At 34.0% G+C, this 19,344-nt stretch overlaps 2 protein-coding genes across 2 annotated transcripts in view; one reads left to right on the top strand and one right to left on the bottom strand.

The window, feature by feature from the left end:
• The window catches only part of LOC113517960 (short-chain dehydrogenase/reductase family 16C member 6-like), a 31,546-nt gene extending 12,713 nt beyond the window's left edge, over positions 1 to 18,833 (top strand). The window contains exons 3-8 of the mRNA XM_052894181.1: positions 10,431 to 10,590; positions 12,862 to 13,013; positions 14,148 to 14,325; positions 14,910 to 15,095; positions 15,467 to 15,649; positions 17,138 to 18,833. Of these exons, the coding sequence (XP_052750141.1) occupies positions 10,431 to 10,590; positions 12,862 to 13,013; positions 14,148 to 14,325; positions 14,910 to 15,095; positions 15,467 to 15,649; positions 17,138 to 17,212 (934 nt within the window). The 3' untranslated portion in view covers positions 17,213 to 18,833. The remainder of the gene's footprint in view (positions 1 to 10,430; positions 10,591 to 12,861; positions 13,014 to 14,147; positions 14,326 to 14,909; positions 15,096 to 15,466; positions 15,650 to 17,137) is intronic.
• The window catches only part of LOC113513526 (epidermal retinol dehydrogenase 2-like), a 101,546-nt gene that overhangs the window by 41,092 nt on the left and 41,110 nt on the right, over positions 1 to 19,344 (bottom strand). The window lies entirely within an intron of this gene.

Here is a 19,344-nt window from a genome sequence, read left to right as displayed (position 1 = left end):
AAAGTTTGCTGATAGGAATTTTAAGATGTTTTTTTGTAGCGATGTTTTTAGCTTTTTAGGATATAAAATGTCTTTTTCAAAGGAGATATATCGTTTAAGTATGAGTGGGCTACAGCCACGAATTAAGTGCCGCGGATTTTATTTCTCATTGTCACAAAATCTGCTTAATGGATATAAATGGAATAGTAATCCTTGCGCCTGCGCTTTTGGTAGGTTATATTGAGAGATGATAAATAAAAACGGTATAGTATTTTTTTTATTGGATGATAATGGAATGGTAGCGTAGACTATGCTATCGGTATACGCTGACGGGACACCAGTGGCAAAGGATAGCTGAGGATGCAGAAAAGTCAGTCGGCCCATCGTGAAGAATTCGACAAAAATTTACCACGATGACTTCCAGGAGGAACCGCATGGAGGTCGACCTGACAGGGTATATTGCTAACAATGGGGCTGTTAGAACCCATAATTGACAATCTCTTTCCACCGGTATATTTATTTTTTGGGTGATAATGGAATGGTAACCCCGCCTGCGCTAACAGTATTCCCTGGCGGCATACCAGTGGGGGATGATAGGTGAGAATGAAAAACCAGATCGTTAATAATAATAATAAAGCTTTACGACTGATTCGTAATAATATATATCGGTGGTAACTATGGTGGCCCTTTTCCGTTTTTCTGACTTCATTCTTGACTCCATCACCTCGACTTAGCATTTATAAATAAAGGACCTCTACCAAAAGCTATTTATATTATTATTTCAGCCGTTAACAGTCCACTGCTGGACATAAGCCTTTCCCATAAGGGGAGTTTTGCCAGTAGTTTCCAAGCTTGACAGGCGGGCTGGCAACCGCAGTTTTTTTTATGGGTGAAAATGGTATGGTAACCCCGGCTGCGCTAACGGGAAACACTGGCGGATCACCAGTGAAGGGTGATAGATGAAAATGAAAACAGGCCAGTTAGCCCATTATGATGAATTCATCAGGAATTAATCATGATAGTTTCTTCTATAATATAATTACTTCTTTTTCCTTAACAAAACGTGTCTCACTAATTATACCTATTTACAAGGAAAAATGTGTCCATTTTGTATACGAGTATTTATGTATATGATAATAAAAATATTGTATTTTTATACCTATTATACCAACATTTGAGATATTTTGTACAAATAAAATCAAAGTCTAAATAGATACTATGTTACGTTTATAGTATCCATATATATATATATATATATATATATATATATATATATATATATATATATATATATATATATATATATATATATATATATATATATATATATATATATATATATATATATATATATATATATATATATATATATATATATATAATTAAAACCTAATTGCGGTTGCCAATTCGCCTGGTAACTACTGGCAAAACCCCCCTATATAGCTAGCTATGGGGGTAGCTTATGTTCAACAGTGGAATTAAAGGTTGATATTATAATGACTGATTAATGTTATTCCGCGGCTTTGTCCATGTGACCGGGACATATTGATTGATCAGGTTGAAAGAAATCTAAGTCCTTTTCTAAATATAAATTTTATTAATTAATAAATAAATAGATATTTATTATCTTTTTTTTTACTTTTTATTACACTAACGAGAGTTAAACATTTGGACACTCAGGATAAAATACAACACGTCAGCCAATAATTGGTTGTCATTTTTGGGACATATATTGATACGAGACTCCTTCTAAATATATATGATTTATTTCTGTAAAACTAAAATTTTAACAAATAATCCATATAATTATTATTAGAATACTCATATTGTACGATAGAAAAACATTGGTTTTATAATAAAAGAAACTAGCACGAAGGCGAGGAAACCCAATTAGCAATATTGGATAACAGTTATTATAAACTTGAAGACCAACTGTGTGCAACGAGCCGACTTTTCAAGTATTTAGACAGTAATCAGTTTTGTTATGGTCCAGTGTATACAAGACCTTATTATACAGGGCTACTCGTAACGGGTATATTTAGACAACACCGCATGATAATATTCACCAAGTTTTCCTAAAGATCATACTTCAAATCTTAAAAAACTTTTCATACAGAAAACGAGAACACGTTGTCGATTTAGAAAGAAAGATTTTTTAAGACATTGAAAATGGAACGGTACCTCCATTTGCGCTGTTGGTTTACATTGGAAGAAGGACAAGTGTCGATGAAATCAGACGGCCCACCATGAAATGTTTTCAAACCAAACAAAAGTTTGATGTCAAAATTACTACTCTATCTAATTATCCTACCCCTCCTTCTCATTTAGTATGAAAGATTAAAAAATTGTTTTCATGTTTCGACTAGGTATGTTTCTTGATTGAAGCAAGTTGTTATGTTTTATAAATATTGTTTTCTGTGCCTATTGTGGTGTCCCTCATGTTTATTATTCAGAATTCAAAATGACAAAATTCTATTTTTGTTCAATTCGAAGGCAGTTTGCTATGCTATTTTTAACCTATTGTTAACAGGTTCTCATATTCTATTTTTGTTTAATTTGAAGGCAGTTTGCTATAACATTTTTTATCTATTGTAAACAGGTTCTCATATTCTATTTTTGTTTAATTTGAAGGCAGTTTGCTATAACATTTTTTATCTATTGTAAACAGGTTCTCATTTCTATTATTCAAATTCAGAATGACACCATTCTATTTTTGTTCAATTCAAAGACAGTATGCTATATTATTTTTTATCTGTTGTAAACAGGTTCTCATGTCTATTATTCAAATTTCGAATGACACCATGCTATTTTTGTTCAATTCGAAGACAGTTTGCTATATGATTTTTTACTTATTGTAAACAGGTTCTCATGTCTATTATTCAAATTCAGAATGACACCATTATATTTTTGTTCAATCCGAAGGCAGTTTGCTATATTATTTTTTATTTATTGTAAACAGGTTCTCATGTTTATTATTCAAATTCAGAATGACATCATTCCATTTTTGTTCAATTCGAGTGCAGTTTGCTATACGATGTTTTACCTATAATAATAATAAAATTAATATATACGGTTTTTTTACTTATTGTAAACAGATTCTTATGTCTATTATTCAAATTTAGAATGACATCATTCCATTTTTGTTTAATTCGAAGGCAATTAACGGTTATTGGAAACCGGTCTATTAGTTTATTTTTTAAATTTCCAAGAACAAAATAGATAAACTCTGTTCATTGTAATTAACCTATTAATACAAGTATATAGATGTTTTAAACATCTTCACATATTACGAAGCTTGATAAAGAATAGTTATATAAAGTATTATTTTACTTGGTATTCTCTTTGACGAGTAGTGAGACAAGTTTTAACTATTAGAGAGATGATAGTATATAATTATCATTTATATAAGTCGTTAACTGCCCACTGCTGGATATAAGCCTCCCCCTATTGGGGAGTTATGCCAGTAATTGTCACGATTGGCAGATGGGTTGGCAACTGTAGTTAGGATTTGGTGATGTTTAAAGAGGGACGTATAAAATAGCGGCCATAAATATATCTCAAAACTGTTTACAAGTCGAATTTTTTACACTGACACCTTTCCTGGTTTTCAATAAACCTTTCCTAATTTCTTTTATTTATTTATATAAACCTAATTAAATGCGCAGTGTTATTGCATGTGCATTTGGCGGACTTAATATTGGACGGTGTTCTCTACCACGCAACCATTAGATAAACAGAGATATAGATCTTCTGTATTTTCTGAGTACTTAGTTTAACGTTAGTTGTACAATAATTTAGGTAACAATTGTGTTTAAATTTACCTTGATAAATATGTATATAATTTTGAGTATGAAATAAGTAAGATAGTATTTTTACTTGCTACATCACCTTACTGTACCACATTTTAGCAATAAATTTCATTCGTTCATTTATGCTGATATAGTGTCTCTGATTAAAATATTGATTGTGTTCGCCGTTTCCTTTGACGAGAATAATCGACGACAAAAAGGTCATTGGGGATGTTCACTCCTAAGACGTATTTAAGGTGATCCTATCTCGACGTTTAATTTTGGATCTTAATACCTCGAGCCCTAAGACAAACGCAGTTTTCTACGTAAACCTTTAAACAAAAGTATTCGTAATGTCCTCGATTGACATTTCCATAATTCATAATTTTATTGTATTTTTTTGTTATAGCTAAATGACATTTTAATTATTATTTATTATTTTTCCTTATTCTCGTTCTAAATATAATCTGTATATGTGACAGGATGTAACATTAATTTAATTTGTAAAATGTAATTGTAATTTAATATAAAATTGTATTATAATTTAATTTTTCGCTTATTTCATAAAATATAAATATTTGCATGCCTATTCGTGGTGTGTGCCCCGGCACAAAATGGGCCAACCCTTCCTTTCCCGTGGGTGTCGTAAGAGGGAACTAAGGGAGGGCGGGGGATGGGTAGCAGCGTCTCTATTAAAACATCTCTAAAAGCCTAACTGCGGTTGCCAACCCGCCCACCAAACATGGCAACTACTGGCAAAATTCCCCTTAAGGGGATAAGGGGAATTTTGCCAGTAGTTGCCATGTTGAGACAGGAAGGAGTGGCCTATTCTATTATATGCCAGGACACACGGAGAACAAATAATAATAAGACATATGTCCAGCAGTGGACAGTTAACGGCTGAAATAATAATAATAATAATGAAATGTATCGCTTAAGGCAATTAAACAGCTGCCAAACTAATACTACGTCGCCTTTATTAATAATTTTAACTGTTTAATACAAATAAACTTATAAATGGAGACTTAGTATATAATGGACTTACTGTCTTTTGACTGTCATACAATGATAATGAGTGAGTCAGTCAGGAAATTTATCTTTTCCATAATATTAGTATAGATTGTGGAAAAATTCATAATACAGACATTGTGTACATATTATAAAAATATTTCTCGGTCATTAGACCAGAGATGCTTGCAAAAGCGTTTTGGGCAATTGTTTGCGACACGCGATTGCGACGAAAACCTTCGGAGTTGGTCGCAAATTGCGTTTTATACCCGTCTTTCCAAAAATTATGTTTAGTTATCTTGAAATATAATAACCTGTGACTTTTTCTACGTATCTCAGGATATTTATTTTCTTTAGCGTCACGAAAAACTCTTGGTCATGATTCATAGGCCTTATTGGTCCTGTCTTGGCCGTGTGGTCCCAGATAAGAATAGGCCACTCCTTCCTATCCCGTGAGTGTCGTAAGAGGCGACTAAGGGAGGGCGAGGGATGCAGCGGAGGAGGGCAGCAGCGTCCCTCTTAAAACATCACCAAAGCCTAACTTCGGTTGCCAATTCGTCTGCCAAGCGTGGTAGCTACTGGCAAACCCCCCCAAGGCTTATGTTCAGCAGTGGACAGTTAAAGGCTGATATGACGATGATGATGATGATTGATCCTGTCTACTGGGACTCTAATAATATGGTCCACGAATGTGATTAATTTAAAAGAAAAGGTTTTATCCTCAACGATTGCCCATACTTTTTTACATTATTTTGGAGGATCCGAGATTAGAAAATAAAAGATAAAATTCAACAAAAAGGAGATATTTTTTACTCGACCCAAATAGAATAGGTAGGTAGTAGTAGTAGTAGTAGTAGGTAAACTTGCCTGTGCTATTTGTTTATAAGTAGAGTCATGTAGTGAGGAATTGTATGTGGGAATAAATACAGGTCATTTGATCCATCGTGACAAATTCACCGGATAATCATGATGATAACGTTTCTGGAACTCCTTTTCTAATAACTTGAAGATGGCACAATCATTAAAATACTTTAAAGCAGGGATCGTTAAATTTTATTCTGAAAGTCCTATTTCATAGAGCCTGTTGTGAAAATATGTATCTGTGTATATGTCGTTTATATATTTATAATTATAGGTTTTTGTTATTATTTTTAATTTTTTATTTATGTATTAATGGTATTTTATTATTTATGTATTATTATTTACATATGCAGGTGTATATATACACACTATATACTGTTATATATACACTTACTTTTTATTGTGTTATATGCTCAAATTTAACTAGGTATTATTGAGTTTATCTTTAGCTGTTCAGTTTTTACCCTTGAACATTCTATAGTTTTCTTTCAGCTTCTCAAAGGTTGACTGTAAGAGATTCCTCTATGAGATAAGTCCGCCATTGTATATTAAATCTTTTAATATGCCCAATACATGTAGAATAAAAATTTTACAATACAATACAATGATTTCTATTGAAGACCACGTGGAGTACGACTTGATAATATATTGCTAACAGTGAAGCCACTGGCCCCCGATACAAATAATATTTTCTCATCTAATGATGTCATAAAAGATACGATACTTCACCAGAGGGAGACTTTGTACAAAAGTCAATTGCTTGGGTACCTCTGTCCCATTCGTGTTTCTACCATGAAGCAGTTGTGTTTGCATGGCTGTGTTTTGGTTTGAAGGGTGGGATATGGCGTGAATTTACTGGGTACAAAGGAATAACATCTGAGTCCTCAGGAATGGCTACGCATGGGGGTATCATGGGCGAAACAGTATACTCTGTTATGTCAATGGTACTGTTCATGTCTATAGGCGACGGTTACCACTTTCCATCAGGTGGGCCGTCAGCTTGTTTGCCATTCTAGGTTTTATATAAAAAAAAAGATATAGTAATGCAAGAGAAAGGAATTTACAAATAAAACCAACGAAGCAATGAAGCTGTAAATAATTACATTTAGCTAACAACTATGTTCAATAGAGAACTATACGAGGTGCGTTTGTTTTTTAATTAACACTCGAATGTTAAAATCATTAACATATCAGATCTACCTCATTAAATAGGTACAAACGAATCTATCTGTTGATATCGCACGTATTTGAAAGAACAACACGGTAGGTCTTACTGTCTCGTTTTATCTTATTCATGCCATAGTGAAAACGTAACCATCGATATAATAGTTTCTCCATTTAAACCCTAGTATTCTTATGTGAATCGTACCGTAATAATATGGAATGGTCTTTCCTGAGACGTCTTTTCTTTATTTTTTTTATAACACAAGAAATAAACGAGCTTGCGGTTAACCTGATGGTAAGTGACTACCGCCGCCCAGGGTCACCCAAAACAAAGGCATTGCAAGTGTGAAAATGCTTTCGGAGACGTGGTGAGTGCGAAAGCGAGCCCATGTCTCCGAGATATGGCAGAAGGTATATCGTCTGGTTTTTGGTGGGTACACCCCCGCCTAATGGTGGGATTCCCACAGTACTCATTCACCTCCCACAAGATGTATGGATCTGCATAAAGCATTTTCCAGACATTAAAAAAAAAAGGTGTGAAAATGCTCTTTTCTTGGTTATGATGTCGTATCGGTTCGGAAATACTGCTACTGGAAGTTGATTCCAAAGAATGGTTGTGCGTGGAAGAAAGTGCTTTGAAAAACGCACGGTGGAGGACCGCCATTCGTCCAGATAGTTGGGATGAAACTTTAGTTTGTGGCGGTTGTACGATGGTGAAAATCAGTAGCAGGTATCAATCCGAACAATTCCTCAGCGCACTCCCCATGATAAATTCATTAGAAGATGCACAGAGATGCAACAGTTCTCTACGCTACGCAGTTTCAGTGGATCGAGTCAGACAGTAAATTATAACCTCGGGTTCTTCAAACGTAATGTGAAAAAGCAATTAGTGCGGTCATCAATTGAGAGTACATCATTCTCTTTTCGATTGATCGTATTCATGGAGCATATTGTCTCTGTGTTCCCACAGGATGATGTGGTCACATATCGTGCTATAATAAAAACAGGAGGTATACTAATTATAGAGCTTTCATCTATTTATCCTGTACTCGTGTTACGTATACTAAGTTTGCCTGGAAGAGATGGCAATTTTTTTTTATTTTTAAGTAATATTTTAAGGTCTTGTTATCAATATTTATAGTAGTTAGATATTAAAAATACTATTAAAGTACCCATTGTAAAAACATGTTCTTTCAATTATATTACTAGACTCCATTATTAATAATCCCCGACCCCCCCCCTACCCTAAAGAATAAGTTGAATAATATTATAAATGCAAAGTAACTCTGTCTGTTACTTCACATTTATGATTTGATGAACTTTGGTAATGAGTAAAATTGGTCCTTTGAGAAGAATACAACCTACTTTTTATTTCGGTCAGTAAACAATGTCGGTAATGCGGATAGAGTCACTTGTAAAAGCTAGTAAGTTGAATAAACTTCAGAAACATTCGGCACAGGTTGGCGCCACACCCCGTGAAACCGGCAGTTGTTGTGATGATTGCGCGTGCGCACGCGACCTCGAACTTGAACTATAGAACGTGAGCATGTTTCGTAAGGTCGCCGGTCTCATAAAAATTCATTGCAACAGATCTTGCAATGGAAAAAACCTACATTATATTTTAATTATTATGATCTCGTATTTTTCCATGCACGATTAAAATAAAACAATATCCTTAGCAATTTTTATAAGGTTTTATTATCAATGAGAATTCACGTATTATCTAAGGATTTTAAAGGACTCGGTCCTTTAAAAAGCCAAATTATGTACTCCATCAGGTGGGCCGTCAGCTTGTTTGCCATTTTAAGTCTTATAAAAAAAATCCAAAATATGCTTTAACGCGTAGCTGAAAGCTCCATTTTCATTCTGAATGGGCACCAGAATATTCTACGATGGCTCCGGACTATCCGACATCCCTTAGAAGTTCAATTTAGTGCCACTGCATAACATGCCATTGATATTGGCCACTAGCACTTCAATGTTTTAGTAAATTCTTTGTCTACCGACTTGCAAAATAGTATCACTGTCAGAAATATAATATTTAAACTAGCTTTTTATCGTCACCTGTCATCACTCACTAGTGCCCCGTCAACGTATACGAATACCACAAGCGGGGTTAATATTCCATCCTTACTCATTAAAAATGTATAGCTACATTATGTACTAAGGTATATCTTTACGCATAGCTGAAAGCTTCTTTTTTATTCTATGGTGGGCACTAGACAATTCTGGGGTGGGCATGGACCACCCGGCCCCCTTTGAATACGCCTATAGCGACCACCAAAAGTCTAGTCCTCGACTAACCAACAGAGGAATATAAAACTCTTCTAACGTGTCTAATTCTGAATTCACTTAAATCTTTTTGCAATCGGTAGAGTTTACTTTTTTTTTAACACCACAAAGATGGGAAACAAGCATGTAGTCCGTCTGATGGTATACGGTGCCACGTGCGCGTTGCCAGCCCTGAAGAAACTGTCATAATCATCATATTAGCCTTTAACTGTCCACTGCTGAACAAATGCCTCCCCCTGGGGGGTTTTTCCAGTAATTGCCATGTTTGGCAACCGCAGTCAGGCTTTGGAGATGTTTTAAGAGGGACACTGCTGCCCATCCCTTATCCTACCTTGGTCGGTTCTTATGACACCCACGGGATAGGAAGAGGTGGCCTAATCTATGGCGGGACCACACGGTTACGGTACACGGCACGGAACCTTAATACACCCTTTTTAGAGAACCCCATAGTTTATTTAAATGGATGATAATGGAATGGTAACCCCGCCTGCTTTAACGGTATACGCTGGTGGGGCACCAGTGAGGGATGATAGGTGGATAATGAAAAAAGCAGGTCAATTAGACCATCATGATGAATGCACCTGAAATTCAGCACGATGGTTTCAAGGAAAAACCGCGTGGAGGTTGACCTGACAGAGTATATTGCTAGCAATAGGACTGGTGGCCCGCATTTCCCCGCATAGTGCAGTCTCTAGAGAAAACCTAGTTCACTTCTGTGTTAGTTTTCGGTAATTTTGGAACGAGAAAAATCTGTAAGAACCAAAATTTATTACAACAAAAATTCCGCGTTCTAAATTTAAATATTTTCAATCAAATGTGTTTACAAAACAGCTCGTCGTACGTTGGCGTATTTTATTGGTTTTAAAATAAGAATAAAATGATTTCTTATGTCACGATAGTCTAATGTTTAGGTAATATTTTTTGCTGAATAAATTATAAGTTATAAATAGTTTAAATTATAAGTAGTTAAAGCATAATTGTTATTCATGTAATCCTGTTTCCAATCAGCTACCTTTGTCGAGAATGTTCTAGTATTTTTTTTATTTAACAATTGAATATAAATAACATACATAATGTTTTTAAATGCAATTGTAATTCCAAGTATTATAATTTAATGAATATTGATTATTAATTATTGTAAAATTCACAAACTATAAAAAATTTAAACGGATAATGACACATTACCAAGTATGTTTCTTACGTATGTCTGTTAATTGCTTAGTACCCATATTATAAGCTCTACTTATTCAAGAGCTAGATGGCGTCGTGATAGTTCAATATTTATTATTTATTTATATATTGTTTTGATAATTTTATTGTTTTTTTTTTGTTACTCAGGACGGACGAGCAAGGCATCGGCATGAAGGTGTACCATGCCGTATCCATAGCCATCGAGATCATGGTGCTGTATGTGAAGATGACCCTAACCTGGATATACTGCATCTACCAGTTCTTCGTGCCACCTGAACCCAAAAGCGTGAAAGACGAGGTCATAATGGTGAGTTCTCTTACTAATATATAAAAATTGTAATTAAACTACATCTATACATGAGAGATATTAAAAAAAAAAACATTCGATTAACGGATTTTTCTTTTATTAAGCATTGTTTATGGAATACGCGTTTAAAAGCTGTGAATTGTCTATGTAGTATATGAGAAGCGTCGTAAGACCAATGGAAACCAAGACAACATAACAATATGTTTTGAAAAACTAGTTTGTCTCGCAATTTTTGTGTAGTGCATTTTTTTTTTGTTGGATGAAAATGGTATGGTAACTCCGCCTGGGCTAACGGGATACGCTGGCGGAGCACCAGTGAAGGGTGATCGATGAGAATAAAAACAGGCCAGTTAGCCCATCATGATGAATTCATCAGGAATTAACCATGATAGTTTCCAGGAGGAACCGCGAGGAGGTCGACCTGGTTGGGTATATTGCTAGCAATAGGATTCTCAGTCTCCATTACTAACAATCCCTTTCCCCCTATGCCACTGTGTTAGGTTGACTGAAAGAGATCTCTTTTAGAGATAAGTTCACATTTGCTTACATTGTTCCTAATTGTTATCATTATTGTATGTTTAAGCGCAATAAAGAATATTTAACTGTTTTTATATTTTTTTTTTTACAATCGGTATAAACAAATCTTAAAGATATACACACGTTGACGGCCGACGAGACGTTTGATTAATTACATATATTTTAATTTAGAATGCGGAATCGTGTCGCCAAATACGTTTCCCTGTTTCTCTTAGCAACAAACTGTTTATAGCTCTTTAAGGGTTAACAGCAGAGACTACAATATTGAATTAGTGATGCGAACTAGATTATTATTATATAGATTTTTTTCGAATCGGTTCATAATTGATATAGTTATGAGTTTTTGTTAAACTTAAAGAAAAAACTACAACCGAATTGAGAACTTAAATCTTTTTAAATTCAGTTAAAAGTTGCTTCGATATGAAATCGAAATAATACCGGTATACGAGTATTTATGCATTCTAAAGGTATCAGGTACACCCCGTCTTCCTTGTTCTCAGATTTGAAGGTTATATGTTTTATACCTACATAAGTATAATGTATTTATGGTATTCATGAGTCGATTTAAATTACATGTTATTTCCTTTTATTGAAAAACGAAATGTTAATAGTACCTGGCGTCACAAGAAAAAACAAAGTGCAAGTTTCCTTAACATTTGGTCAAATAGAGGTCATTATTTATTTATTCATTAGTACATGTATGTGTAGGCACATGGCGGACTTGATGCTAAAAGCATTCTCCCCTAGTCAACCTTAGTCGACCTTTTATATTGTCCGATAACAAGGATAAATAATAAAAATATATATGAAACTAGCAAGTACGTATCCGGATCTATAGATAGATGATAATGTATATTTGTTATTCAAATATAGTACGTAGTTCATTTAGATTAGAGGCGATTTTTTGAGTTTTCGAATTCGGTTTTGAGACTGTTGGAATCAGTAGGAAACTACTGCGAAGAATTTTAAATTGAGCATGTTTTCTTTAGCACTATCTGCAACGATGATGACTTAGGAAATACGTCTATTAAGGATTTACAATTTTACTTGGTGGCCAAAATAGATAAATCATGTCCAATTATGTTGTTAGTAGTAGAAACGTACATATCGTATCCTTGTCATAAAAATAATTCAAACATCCGTATTTTAATGCAAGACTAAGGGGTACCTTCTAATTATAGGAGAAAAAGTTTGACAGTAATCAAAACATGTGGTCCCAATATACCCTCAGGTCGAACTTCACGCGGTCCTTTCTGAAAACTATGCATGATGGGCCAATTAACCTGACTTTATTCTCATCTGTTATCTCTCACTGGTATCTCTCCAGTAAATACCGAAAGTGCTGGCCCTGGCATCCTATTTTGACATTTAATACTCAGCATTATCATATCAGTCGTTAGCTATCTGTCTATAGCTCTGCTAAAGGACTCCCTAGGACTCTCCCATAAGAAGGGTTTTGTCAGTAGTTTCCACGCTTAGCAGGTCGATTGGCAATTGCAGTTTGGTTTTGATGTTTTAAGAGGGACGCTGTTGCTTATCCTTTGACTATAAAGTTCCCTTAGTCGCTTCTTTCAATATCCACGGGTAAGGAAGGGTTGGCCCACTCTATCCAGGGAGCACATGGCAAAACTAATACTCTCTAACTATTAGGGTATGCGGAATATGCCACTAGACTATGAATATGTTATTATACTATAAGCACTAAGTAATGTAACATAAACGATTTCAATTCAGATTACAGGAGCCGGTCACGGGATGGGCAGAGAGATGGCGATGCGTTTCGGCCGACTCGGTGGGATAATAGTGTGTGTCGATATTAACGCGGCTGGCAACCAGGAAACCGTGGATATCATCAAGAGAGACAAGGGAAGAGCCTTCAGATTCGAGTAAGTTCGACGACTTTTTCGAACAAGTCTAATACTAGTTGCTGATTGCCTTTATAGCTTCACCAACGTGTAGAGAACGCTACAAACTCATGGTAAAGTCTTAAAGGGTGACTAAAGTCCAGAGCCTGCAACCCTTTCAGAACATAAAAAACACCAGTTCTTTTTATATTCTGTAGCAACCTACATCGTGGAGGTGGTAAATAGCTCCTGCATAATTTGTGGTACCCGACGTACTCCCAATAGGGATGTAACATAAAATAGTTCTATGGTATACAAATTTTATATACAAATATCTTCCCCATTCAGGAGTTTTGAAAGTTATGTTCCTTTTCAATAACATTCTCATATCTTATCTGTGCACGCTGAACCGGGATCCGCGACCCTTTCATACAACTCTGCGTCCTTAAAAGAGCTCACCTTCAATTTGAAAATTCCCGTTTTAAATTACCAGAAATTGCAAAAGACAGTAGGGTGATTATATTATTTACATTACTAATATAACAGTATGTGTCTAATATATACGGAAGCCTTGGATGTTTGTTTGACTTAACAACCATATAGGCGTGGGTATATGCTAATAGATAAGCCAATCTTATGTAACATATTGATTTATTGAGATGACGTATGTGAATATTTATATACAATCATCATCAAGTGAACTTTAGTAATGATTATGTTTATTACTTAATTATTATGATAATTATTACATTTCGACGACTTCCGTAACATAGAGGCAGGTTTTGCTGTGCGCGAATGAAGTCCCGGATTTAAGTTCCAGTCATATTTATTAAGGAAACGAAGATTTCTATATTACATCTTGTTTTGGTGTTCAGGGTTATTCATAAGTTCTTTAAGTAGTTTCTCGAAACGCAGGGTATTCGACTTCAATATAATATGTGCTAAATATGGACAGTCCGTATGATATTCTAAAGCATTTAACGACTACAGAATTGTAGGATCTGACAATGAACATGTAAATAGTCCGAAAGAATTCGAGCTAATAAACCTATTATCCGGGTTTAAAGCATCTCCAATCAGGACGTAGAATCTTATACGTCGTATATACTCTTTCAATAGCCAAAATCTTCTGTTGGTTTAAGTGTTCCATGCTCTAAATCAATAATCGCATTTCAGATGCGATGTCACAAACAGAAATGCAGTTATCGCATTGAAAGACAAGATTAGCCGCGAAGTGGGTGACGTCACAATGCTGATAAACAACGCCGGTATCATGCCCTGCAAGCCGCTTAGCACGACCAGTGAGGAGGCAATACGCGGTGCATTCGAGGTCAACATTATTGCTCACTTCTGGGTAAGCATATGCACTTTTTATGCAACTTAGAATGGCAAGCTAGTTAACAGCTCACCTGATACAGTACCCTATAAACGATATCACAGAATACACTAATACTTCAAGCGTTACTTTAAAGACTAAGATGTTATATTTATTTCTTATTTATGTCATATCCAACTATTCGAATCGAATACAAGCATAATTAATTTATCGCAAAAACACTTCAGAGAAATAGACATATCCTAGTACTTTTGTATAAAGTCACTTTCTGTAAAAATTAAAGACGAATGATGGATAGGTGAGGATAAAATAAGATCACAACTGACCAACTGAATTCATCAGAAATTCTTTCCAGGGAGATCGCATAAAGATTAATCCAACAGGGTATAATGCTAAGTAGGAATCTTCTTTACTAATAATTCCTCCAACCTGATACTTTACATGCCAAAGTATCACTTTTGGCATGTACATTATCGATTTAGTAAAATTTTACTAGATTTTTTCTCACCAGAAATATCTAGAAGGTTCCCGTTCATTTGTTCTTGTTATAGTTACAATATATATTCGAATTATTGCTGTATCTAATCCAATCTTTCTTGCAGCTACTCCAAACTTTCCTACCTTCGATGATGGAGAAGAATCATGGGCATATCGTGGCAATGTCTTCCATGGCCGGTGTCGTTGGACTCCGAAACCTGGTTCCCTACTGTGCTACTAAGTTCGCAGTTAGGGGTATGATGGAAGCACTACACGAGGAATTGAGAGAAGATAAGAAAGACTACAGTGGAGTAAGACATTTGAGATTATATTAAAGATGTTACTTAAAAAAAATCAGATAATCGTTCATGTTATTAACAATATGCTTTGCATTAACATATGCATTTAGTCGATATGTTATTTTTTTTATATAGTTTTTTTTTATTCTTAACAGGAAATTAGCGATTTTTGTTATTGATGTCATTTACATATCAACAATGAGTTGATAATGTATATACATAAATTTATCCGATATTTTTTACAATTAAAAATTAAGTGTTACCAAAGTGTTGCTTCAATTTTATATTATTTCTACATATATTATAGATAATATCTGTAATATATACTTATCTATTTGCAAAACGGTTTTTGTTTTTATTATCTCTCTTATTTTGCCTTTCAGATCAAAATGACGATAATCTGCCCATTCATAGTCGACACGGGACTCTGTAAACACCCAAAAATCAAATTTCCATCCCTTTTGAAAATACTAAGCCCACAAGAAGCAGCTGACAATATTGTTGATGCCGTCCGCAGAAATTATTACGAGATCACCATTCCAAGTTCACTATATTATATCAACATGGTGAGTACCTACTTCATTATTAATATTTCTACCTTCCACAAGTAAATAGGACTCGCCCATAAAATGCTATAACAAAGGTATTTAAAAAAGTGCCTCCATCAAATGTAAGGTTTGTCATTAACGAAGTTATATTTTAATATTTACTGTGTGATTGAAAATTTCGATGCGGTATGGTTTTTATTTTTATACAACTCAGAATGGCAAACAAGCTGACGGCCCACCTGATGGAAAGTGGTAACCGTCGCCTATAGATATGAGCAGTACCATGGACATAACAGAGTATACTGTTTCGCCCATGATACCCCCCATGCGTTGCTATTCCTGAGGACTCAGGTGTTATTCCTCTGTACTCTGTAAATTCACGCCATATCCCACCCTTCAAACCGAAACACAGCTATGCAAACACAGCTGCTTCACGGTTGAAACACGAATAGGACAGAGGTACTCAAGCAATCGACTTTTGTACAAAGTCCCCTCTGGTGATGAATATGCTCCTTTGAATACATTATACCAAGCCCAATACTTTTAACAATTCAGCTGTTCCTTCATAAGACACCCATCTCTAAATTACACACGGAGTCTTAAACGTGTGCTCAATCAGATATAGAATGAAGTACTTCTATCAAGTGGAAAGTGGTTCCACACTGCACTTCTCTATACGGAGTCGCCATTCGAGAACCTTCCTTGTTTATCGTTTCTTTGAGTTAACAATTTTATTCATGATTATAAGCCGCATGCTCACTTGCCTTGTGTGTATATATGTGTATAAAAAAAGCTAGAATACTTGTAATAAATGAAGCTGTAATAGTACTGTTTCATTAGTTTTAATTTACTACTAGCTGACTAGTATGGTCAGAGTTTCTTTGCGTGATAGAATCTGAAACGAGGATATCCGCAAAAGAATTAAACTAACTGACATAGCCCAAAGGATAAACAAGCTGAAGTGGCAATGGGCTGGTCACATCACATAACTCGAAGAACCAAAAGCCGATGGGGAAGAACAGTTCTTGAGTAGCGACTCCGTACGAGCAAAGTGTATAACGACTCCCCACTAGACGAAGTGACGACCTCAAATGCATTACAGGGTGTCAGTGGATGCAGGTGGCTTAGGACCGTTCCTTATGGCAGTCTATGGGGGAGGCCTTTGTCTAGCAGTGGAAGGATATGTGCTGAAATGATGAATGATGACTTATTAAACATTGTTTCATACCTTATCGCCACCTGCCAGGTCCTTTTTTTTTGCAGAATTATAATTATAAAAAAAATCGTCAAATAAAGCTGACGGCCCACTTGATGTCGCCCATATCACCTTCACGCGTTGTCAATCTTGAGGACTAAGGTGTAATGCCTTCAAACCGAAACACAACCATGCAAACATAACTGCTTCAGGGCAGAAACATGAAATAAACAGAAGTACCCAGGCAGCCTTTAAATAATGCCTATATGATTGTGAATTCCAAATTCTAGCATCAATTTTATTGTTTACAGATCTGCAGAGCTATGCCCCGTGCTGTGCCTTTGTACCTTAAAGATTTCCTGGATTCAGGTTTAGAAGCGCAATAATTATACAGATGTATACGTCATATAATAAGGAAATAATTATTAAGTGATTAAGACCAATTAATTTATCAGGAAGATAGAAACGAAGGAGTTTCTCTTTGGCAAATTACTTTCAGGTTCATGTTACGATTTGTAATTGGAAGAAAAAAGAAAAGCACCTAGTGGAAACTGGTTGAAGACACTGGCCATTTTTTATCAGGTTCTATAGGGTTTAAAAAAGGCATGTTCGTAATTTAAAAATAAATTTAAACCTTATAAAACCGACGCTTTTCGTTCTGATCTGAAATTAATAAGCGCGATATAACGATTGTATCTCTGTTACAATTAGAAACTGATTTACAGTTTTGTGTACCAGGAATGTGTATTCCTTAAGTTTTGGGGTCTTAAGTGGTTATGTACTGTGGTATGTATGTTATGCTACTGAAATTAGAAAAGACAATATTTCTGTACATTGGTGGTGCGTTTTGAAATTAATATATTCGTATACAGGTTATGGGCCCAGTCCTGATTTTAAACTGATGAAAATAGACAGGGGACAATAATGTCAATAAATTTTATAATTTCAATTATAAAATTGAAAGACAATAATAGCAGCTAGGTACTCAATTTAATATACGTATTTAATAAATAAAATAAAAATCAATATGTTATTATATTGACCTATTGCTCAATAGATCTCTATAATTCTTGTTGATATTTTTTATTAATTGCAAATAGTACTGGACTTTTTGATTTTTATAATCTGTCTAAAATAAGCCTACATTTTATGGAAATATTGAAGAGTTTACTTTAGTCTAGTACTAAACATAATCTCAGATTCTCGGTAGGTACTTATTTGTCGAGTTTTCTTTTTATTATACTTAAAATTATAAAATGTAATAAAAATAAAATGGATATATTTTATATTCAGTCCCTATTTTAATAAGAAATATTTTCCTACTTTTTAATACTTTATAAGCAATATAAGTGATACTTTTAATGCCTAAGTATAATATAAGTTAATTCATTAAATATTGTATGAATGTGTACCATGAATATATTATATATTAAAATTTTACATATTTACAAGTCTTGCCTCGAAATAAGCTCAATATTTTGATAATATAGTTAGCCATTCCAATTATAATTTTATATACATATTCGTGTTTATATAAATACATATATGATAGACATGTAATGTGCCATTATACTAAAAAGGATATCCAATACATAGGCATGACCAGAAGATATAAATGTTGAACAGTCAGTAAGTATACATGTTTTAAGTTTTATAAAAATAATTGTATAAAACTCAAAATATGTATACAATTTACTAAAATACTGATCCATAGACTTATTATTAAAATAGAGATGATTATTAAAATGTTCTAAATAAATACATATCATAATTTTATTAGAAATTATAAAAAAAAAAAAATATTATTTCTTTAATACGAAATCAAATTTTGATTATTAAATTATTTATTATTTTTATCTGGTCGCCTATGTGTAGTATTTTATTGTACATTTATTCTGTTTCATTGTGTGATAATTAAAAATTTTTAGATTAAGGTTGTGATTGTGATGTTAGTGTACTGCAATACATGATACAGTATAAAAACCAAATACAGTAATTTAACTCTTTTTTGTTTCATTTTAAAATATAATACCAATATGCAATTAGTGATCCTATGAAGTTTAACCTTATTTCAGTGAATGCCAAAAATGGGATATACTTTGCTAAAAAAAAAATTATAATTGCTTATTTCTATTAATCACCTAAATTTCTATTAATCTAATAATTGAGGGATGCAGCTTCAAAGGGTGTTAGACATGCCTCAAGATTAAATAATTACTTGAGTTTGAAAATACAAATATGAAGATAGAAGTGATGATAAATGATAAATTAAAGATTAAATATGCACGAGGACGTCGAAAAATTGCTTATCTTGGTGTAAATTTCATATGAAAGAGTTATAGACAATTTTTAAAAAAGAATTAAATTTAAATCAATTAAAGTAATGTGAAGAAATTATTAAAGAAAAGATGGATGGGTTTTATGAAAGATGATATATGTACAAGGATGAAGAATAACGGTTCATAGGCATCAATAGAAGATAACGTAATACAATGATATTTTTATTTATAGTTTTTTT

This window comes from Galleria mellonella, unplaced genomic scaffold, assembly GCF_026898425.1.
Source record: "Galleria mellonella isolate WM207_F2 unplaced genomic scaffold, CSIRO_AGI_GalMel_v1 utg200, whole genome shotgun sequence".
Lineage (NCBI taxonomy): Eukaryota > Metazoa > Arthropoda > Insecta > Lepidoptera > Pyralidae > Galleria > Galleria mellonella.
The sequence above is the reverse complement of the archived record's forward strand: the minus strand, read 5'-3'. Positions and strand labels throughout refer to the sequence as shown.